The sequence below is a fragment of the Heteronotia binoei genome, chromosome 21, assembly GCF_032191835.1.
Source record: "Heteronotia binoei isolate CCM8104 ecotype False Entrance Well chromosome 21, APGP_CSIRO_Hbin_v1, whole genome shotgun sequence".
Taxonomy (NCBI): domain Eukaryota; kingdom Metazoa; phylum Chordata; class Lepidosauria; order Squamata; family Gekkonidae; genus Heteronotia; species Heteronotia binoei.
This window is the reverse complement of record NC_083243.1, coordinates 167,808,402-167,816,330: the sequence shown is the minus strand read 5'-3', so window position 1 is coordinate 167,816,330 and position 7,929 is coordinate 167,808,402. Positions and strand designations below refer to the sequence as shown.

The following is a 7,929-nucleotide window of genomic DNA, read 5'->3' as shown; positions in this document are numbered from 1 at the left end:
GCCACTGATGGTGGTCAAGCTACTTCTGTGTCAGATTTCAGACACATATAGTCTGAAATGCAACTTGTAAAATACAATGATGAGATAGATGTTTAAGCTTTTTAAAAGGTATTTTAATTTGTGTACACAAAGAGGTTGTGAACTAGCATTACATAAAAGCCATGGTTGTACAAGGGCTATCAGCCAGCTGAAACTTAGCATCTGTGTTGCAGAAACATCTTCCTTATCTATCCATTCTTTGCCTTTCTGGTCTACATAACCCCCTCCCCAATTTTATTTAGTGGAGATTCCATAAAACAGCAACATCCCTCCCCCCATTTGTTTAAAATATTACAAAAGGGGAAAAAAGAAACCATACAATGCAGTATAAAAGATTGACAATATCATCAAGTTTATTACACAATTTCCAACCTATCAGAAAAAGACAAACAAAGCAAATCACAAAGAACAGGGTAGGTGAGTCGAGGGGAACCAATGCTATTTTTCTGTCGTTGGTTTCTTCCTTTTCTCCTTTTCACTTCCATTATTTCAAAACAAACTAAAATGTCCTATTATGTAAAAAACAACTCTTCCAATCAAATGTTTTATATCTGATACTTTACAGTTTAAGTCATTACCCCATTTTAGTTTACATAACTTTGTTTTTAAAAAACAGCAACATATAGAGCTGAGCACCTCTCTGACCAACGGTACAAAAGGAGGTGCAGCATCACATGGTGACATTCTTTGCCAGATATCATTCATCCTATTTAGGCCTCACAACTCTTTTGGTGGGACCAGATAGGACCCTCCTATAAGAGGGGAGCTTCACCATGCAGCTGGTCAGTCACATTAAGTGTTCATGAATGCAACGGACACTTGGCCTTATTACAGAGATCCAGGTGCTGGAGACTACATATTCCAAGATGAAGGGTGTTATCTTGATTTTAAGAAGCTGGAGCACTCAAAACTGGGTCAGAGCACCAAAACCTGTACTCCAAAGGGTTACATCTCAAAGATAACAGATTAATCCAGAGTTCTACAGCCACTCCTGTCCCATACTGTTCTTAAGCAGATTTTGATGCTACTGGCCTGAAGGGGTTGCCAGTTTAAAGACTGAGAACCGCCAGAAGCCTTACTTTTGCTTACACAACACAATTATACATGGTGTGAACAAGCAGAAGCTTTCCATTGCCTCCAAGCATTTCCCCTAGAACAGGGGCGGCCAACAGTAGCTCTCCAGATGTTTTTTTTGCCTACAACTCCCATCAGCCCCAACCAGCATGGCCAATGGCTGCGGCTGATGGGAGTTGTAGGCAAAAAACATCTGGAGAGCTACCGTTGGCCACCCTTGCCCTAGAACAATATGTCTCAGATCACTGAAGTTGGTGCCATCTGAAGCAAGCTCATGAGCGAATCACTCTCAAGTGAGCTCTGTTCCAATTAGGCTTAGGGCAAGGGAACTTCTGGACCTTAAATCAACAAATACATCACACAGAACTTAAAAATGACCAGGGTATACTGCATTCTGTAACTTCAAGCTAGCCTCAGTCTGACTTGCCCCCATTCCATGCCATTGCATCAGTCAGTTTTCTGCCTACAACACTTCCTCTACAACAAGGAAAGTAGCACTCTAGGAGGGCTGCCCGGGAAGCAATGGTTTATGCAAGAAGCTACAACTGAAGCAGGTATTTGCATGAAACAAAGCAAGGAAATTGTAAGCAGTATGTGTCACCTGTGGAAAGAGTATCTAGAGTAGCCAGAGCCAGAACAGTTTCTTAAGGAAAACTCCCTATTGGAGCAGGATGTCCAACATAGGCCTCTCTAGAAAGACAGGCAGAAAAAAGATGGTCGTTTTCAGGAATTTAAGCTGATCTGGGAATAATGTAGAGAGACGAGAAATAAAAGGGTAACTGGAAATAATAGTCAGCCTGCCCCCCTCCCCCATTAAAAAAAATGCTGTTTCCTAAACTGTGTACAATGGTGCTAGAGAAGCAAGACTGAAGCTGCTTTGGAAAAAGGATGAGACTTTATGAGACTGGATGCTTGAGAAGACAATTCATTGTGGACTGTGGACACAAGCTCCAGTGAGACTACAGTCAGACATCTTGTGCTGTGCTGAAGCAACAGTTCTTCCTACAGGAGACAAGCTGGATGGGTTCCTCCCCAGGTGCTCCTAGAAAGCCATGGAAAGGAAAGAGGTGGGTAAAACCTCTGTGGAAAGCACCATTCTCTTTGGGTCCAAGAATCCATGGACTGAAGTGGCCCCTAGTCACAGTGGCTCAGACAACCCCTCCCAAACTCCAAGTCATTCAGTGTTTCTCCATGAAGCAGCAGCACACGACTCACACTGGCAGAGCTCAGGTCCCTATGCCACAGTGTGCCAGATGGGAGTTCTGCAGGCAAAAGTCTCTTTCCAAGGGGTCCAGAAGGGTCAATGGGAAGTGGGAAGAAGAGGGTGGAGAAGCATCCATCCTTTAGTTTTGATTAAGGACAGGAAATACGAGTCCATTAAACACTGAATTCCTCCCATGCTCCTGAAAAAGATAGACCAAAGTGAGTGGCATTATTCATAGTTTTTAAGGAATTTAAATGCAAAAGATTTAGCACATTAATTCTTGACAACCATTCAGTGAGGCAGTTACTATTTCCCTGCAGAAAATGGAACTAATTCTAGATGCCTACACTATGTTAAGATCATGGTTGAGCCACACTGGGACTTGAGCCCAAATTCAACACTCCGTCCATCAAATCACAGCAGTACTCAAGTCAAATTCTCTCAACTACAGGTCTTAAGCAGGACAAAGGGTAAAGAAGCAGCACAACTACATTTTCTTCATTTTTGACGTTTCTAGTCTACTTAAGATCCAAGTCAACATCAATGAAAAAAAACCCCAGTGCTTTTTCAGCCATAAAAAAATCTTCGATCAAATGACTGGGTGCTGTCTTGAAAGGACATGTGAGCTTTATTAACTTTCCAAGCTTATTCCAGGATGCTACTTATAGGTCTAGTCAGGGAAATCAAAAGGGTTACAAACCAACTACATCTGTGATTTATATACTGAACTAGAAAAAAGCATTATTTATTTATTATATTTATATCCCACCCTCTCCTAGCGGGCTCAAGGCAGCTAACAGCATAATTGGAACTTAAGACAATGGAAAGGCCTCCCAAAAGAGAATTTGGATTTGGAAAGTCACAGCTAGGCACTGTAGCTAAACTTCACTGCATCACACATATACTTTGCAGAGGATTTCACCTGAATTTTATGTTGACAAAAGCTGCTGACTTAGAAACATGCGTTTCACCAAGAAAGGATTAAACCAGTTTCTGCACCAAGTTTTTTTTTTTTTAAAAAAAGAAAGATGTGCTGCCAAGAGTTTGACCTTGTCAGCAAAGAAACAGATCCAGGTGTCCAAAAGCAGTGACGGGGCATGGTTAAACGAACAGAAATAATTTTGTCTGGTTCTAAAAACATGGGATATTCCAGCTCCAGATAGGGACATGGGATAATTTCCAGGCAATCTGGAGGAAAACCACAGGTGATGACAGCTTGGCAGTGAACTGAGCACACCATAAGCAGCTATTAAAAACCTGAGGTATGTTAAACATACTAAGCTCACCTAAAAGCGGAAGCAAAGGGAAATCACGCACAAAAAAGTCACGATCCATAAATACATACTGATACCATTATTTTGCTGCTACAGATTAATATGACCTAGTGTACTTTAGAGACCTAGAGACTAACAAAATTTATTTGCACAGAAGCTTTCAAGTCAGTTCACAAAAGCTTATGCCACAATAAAAAGTCTCTAAAGTGCCACCAGACTAATTTTTTATTTCGTAAGATGACCCAGTTAAGAGTTATTAAATTCTGTGACCGCAACTAAGTTGTGCAAACCTGCATGTTGTTATTTTGTTTTACTGTTTAAGCAAAATAGTCAAGTTTTGACAGGAGCAGAGAGGAAGATTGGCCTCCCGGTGACCCAACACACACCCTGGAAAGATTTCTCATATCTCAGTGATGCCGGTCTCTTTCTCTGTCCCTGTCTCTGTGTCTCTCATGCTCCCGGCTTCTTTCCTGAAAATAGTCCTCATGTCGATCCTCGTTATGGATTGCATCTCGATGCCTCCTGCTGCTTTCACGGGATCGACTGGGTGACCTATCCCGAGACCGGTGTCTTTTTCTGGAAGATAAATCAGACATCTAGGTTTCTGAAAAAATATGATTAAAGCAAACACACGAGTCTTCTTTTGAACAAAGCCCATATTTCTACCTGGCTGCACATAACCTAGGAAGGGAACCAGAATATTCCTTGATGCTGGAAAATAATGAGATAGATTACTTCAACAATCCAACCTAATAAAACTTTACCTGGAGGAACTGCTGCTGCTGCTGCTGCTGCCCATACTGTAGGACTTGGCTTCGATGCCATGAAGACAATCCTTAAGTGAAGAGACAAGGACTCTGCAGCGCTCATCATTCGCTACACGGGACTGTTTGATCACAACAATAGCTGTAAGCAGAGTCTCAATGGCATCACTAAAATCCCCTGTGACGTAAGAGAGCAAAAGCAGAACGATCAGATTAAAGCTAAGGGGTTAAGAACAGAAGAAGGTGGCAGCAACCAGCTGTGGTTTACCTGCACTGGCACCAGACACAGCTTTGGAAATGGCACTGCTGGAAATTGCTCGGTTCCGGTTCATGATTTCTTCAAATTCAGCTTCACTGACAGGGGGTGGCAATGGGCCTAATTCTCGGCTGCAGGACATATATATACATATATATATATATACACGTACATTACTCAGAAGCAGATAACAAATAACTTCAGACAGCATTATAACAACGTTTCCTGTTCTCATGCATAGCAATTAAAGGATTTAGGGGGGGGGGGGAAATAGCCACTACAAAGCTAACCAAAATTTCCCCATGCCCAACGTAGGTGTCAAACAATTTACTGAAGGGCCATTTCTCATGCTGCTTCTCTACTATAACTAGCAAGGCCTTTATAGCACAATTAACAAGTGGTCATTCTTTCAATGCCCAGCCAGTGAAACACAAGTCTTGGTACACAAAGTAGACAAAAGCCTCTTTTGTGAATTAGGACTGAAGCCTTACTAACCAAGAAATATGGATAGGAATCACATTGCCCCCTTTCAAGTAGTAGTTCTCAAATCTCCAAGTATAGACTTATGCTCACCTGCTGTGGTTATATGGGGCTGAGGCCTTACTGTAGGCATCTGGTGGAGGGCCCATTGCTGCATTTGGTGGGGGGAAGAAGGCTGGGTTGAGGTGCAGAGCGGGTGGCACTGCCCCTGGAGGTGGCACAGTTAGGTGGGGAGGAAGTCGAGGAGGAGGGGGCATGAGGTGTTGATAGTGGATGCCTGGAGGGGGAGGTGGGACCCCAAAACTTGAGGAAAGTGGTGGAGGTGGTGGTATTGGTGGAGGTGGTAGCCCCATGAGAGGGAGAGCAGAAGGAGGGCGGTTGAAGAAAGGCAAAACAGAAGGAGGCTTCTCAATGCGTGGTGGTGGCACTGCATTCTCTGTTGGAGTGGCTCGGCCATCCACTGAGTCTGAGGAATCCCTTGAGTGAGCCCTCGGAGGCACGCCTGTCAGACATCACAGAAGAGGAAAAGCATGGAACACTGAAAAGGTTGGGGGAGGCATGGGAAAGCCAGCCAGTTTCCTGACAGAACATCCCCCACTTTCCAAACTCACATAAAAACTTTTGCCCAAATAAGGGAACTAGCATCTCTCACAGTGTGTGAAAAAGATGCATTTTGCTGGTACATGGTCTTGGACTTGACTGCTGCATGCTATCTGGTAGAGGCAGTTACAATGTGAACTGATTGATCAGTATCATCCAAGATCACAGTGTGTTATATGAAATAATTTTCAGCATCAACATAAAAATGGTATGATTGGCATCTCATTTATGTACCCAGTATTCTTGAGGTTTTAAATGTTAAGATTAGTTTACAGAGTATAACTGGCAGTTATTTTAACCTGAACTATCCAAGTAACACACACATGTAAACATTGTCAGTAATCCTGACAATAACCCTCAAAGGTAGGTCAACATAATTTCCATTTTGTAGATAGGCAAGGTTTGTTTATAGTATAATATAAACAACTATGTGACGAAACACTAAACATAAATCAGAATGTAATAATCCTTTTTATGCAAAAAAGCTTAACAAGAAATAATTTATACTGTTAAACTGGTACTCACAATACCAATTGCAGAACATTAACTTTTAAAGACAAAATACTTTTTAAAAATGCATTTCATATGCTATTGTAGACTATGCCCCCATTCTTGGGATTCAATGAGAGCCACAGGGTAAATCAAGGATACACCCCCAAAAGATCAAATCCTACCATAGACAAGTATGTTGAGTTCAGTTTAAAGAACAGTAAAGAAATTGCAAAAGGAATCCAAAAGAAAACCAGAAACATGGTCTGATTGACAGGCAGTTGAAAGAAGAATCAAATAATTATAAATATTAGGGGAATACTGAACAACTCATTCCTAGATACATCAGCAACTATAATGGAAGATTTTCAATGTGAAGCCAACATATACCCTTAAAAGGGATTTAAAGCCTTTTGGATACACTGTGGTAGAACAAGAAAAAATGCCTCTAGTTCTATCATAATACTAAATGGCATGCCTGCAAAAACATATTCTCTTGTACAGTTATATACAATAACTGTCAGCACTGCCTTTTAGAGAGTAACTGAATGGAAGAGGTTTGGGGTGAAAGCCCAAAAAACATACCTGAATCAAAATCTCACATGAGCTTTGAGTTCAATCCAGCAAAAGCTAGTGATACTGAAACCTACAGAACCAGCTCGACTAATCTGTTCCACAACAAATATGAACTGAACTGGGCCTTTGTCTCGACAGATTTAAAATAAAGTTCATCTATGAAGTAGTATTATAGGTCATGCCTAAAAGATGGAAAGCTTGTAAACCATTTTCTATCTGATCTAATTATTTTAAATAATAATGAAAAATGTCTCGAGTTCATAAGCTATTGATTAGAAACAATATTCTGCTGTAAAAGCACTCTTTTATTTATACCCTGCCACCATTCTCACCAGTGGATTCCCAAAGTAGTTTACATTGTTCTCCGCTTTGCCACTTTATCCTCATGATAATCTTTAGGAAGGCCAGGCCAACAGTATGTAACTTTCCCAAGGTCTGCCATGGAAGCCTCCATAGCAGTGGAGATTTGAATCCATGTCTCCTACATCCTAGTCCAACACTCTAAACAGCTATACCACACTGGCTCTCAATTATGCAGAATGGCTTTCTGTTATGACATTAATGGAGTATCATTGATTACTATTTCTTTTCTATTACAAGGTTTTTAGCACATGGAAATCTAAACAATGTGATTCTAAATTAAGTTACAAATGACATTTTTCTGGAGGGATGCTTAATTATTCATTCCAAAAATTATCTAAAGAAATGTACTGCTTAAATAAAGGATGCAGCCAAGGTTTTTGTACTTCCAAGAGCACAATTAGCAAATAGAAAGTGAAGTATAAAAACTGAAAATAGTATTTATAACCTTGCATTACATGAAGATATGCTTCAATATTTGAAAACAAATAAGTTTGCATGAGCGACAGAGAGAGAGAAACCTTACAGTAGTCACAGAATTACTTTCTATTAGTAACTAATTATTTTTACAGCCTGCTAGAGGTAATCTGCTAAAAAGCAGTCTCCTGAAAACAAAAATACCCCACATACACTTGCTCTCATCTCGGGGGATCATAAGAGAAAAACCCAAATGGTTGCATTGGTAATTTTAAATTTTAGTTGCTTATCCAAGTAGCAAACAAATTTGTTGGCCTTCCTACATAGCATAAGATCAACTGAACGAATAATATTGAACCTATCCAAACAACTGTCCCGAAATACTAGCACTTAGAG

At 40.7% G+C, this 7,929-nt stretch overlaps 1 protein-coding gene across 1 annotated transcript in view; it reads right to left on the bottom strand.

The window, feature by feature from the left end:
* Positions 1-367: 367 nt before the first annotated feature.
* The window catches only part of CPSF7 (cleavage and polyadenylation specific factor 7), a 27,447-nt gene continuing 19,885 nt past the window's right edge, over positions 368-7,929 (bottom strand). Inside the window, exons 6-10 of the mRNA XM_060262272.1 lie at positions 5,185-5,593; positions 4,624-4,742; positions 4,356-4,533; positions 3,978-4,167; positions 368-2,516 (exon numbers count right to left, since the gene is read on the bottom strand). Of these exons, the coding sequence (XP_060118255.1) occupies positions 3,999-4,167; positions 4,356-4,533; positions 4,624-4,742; positions 5,185-5,593 (875 nt within the window). The 3' untranslated portion in view covers positions 368-2,516; positions 3,978-3,998. The remainder of the gene's footprint in view (positions 2,517-3,977; positions 4,168-4,355; positions 4,534-4,623; positions 4,743-5,184; positions 5,594-7,929) is intronic.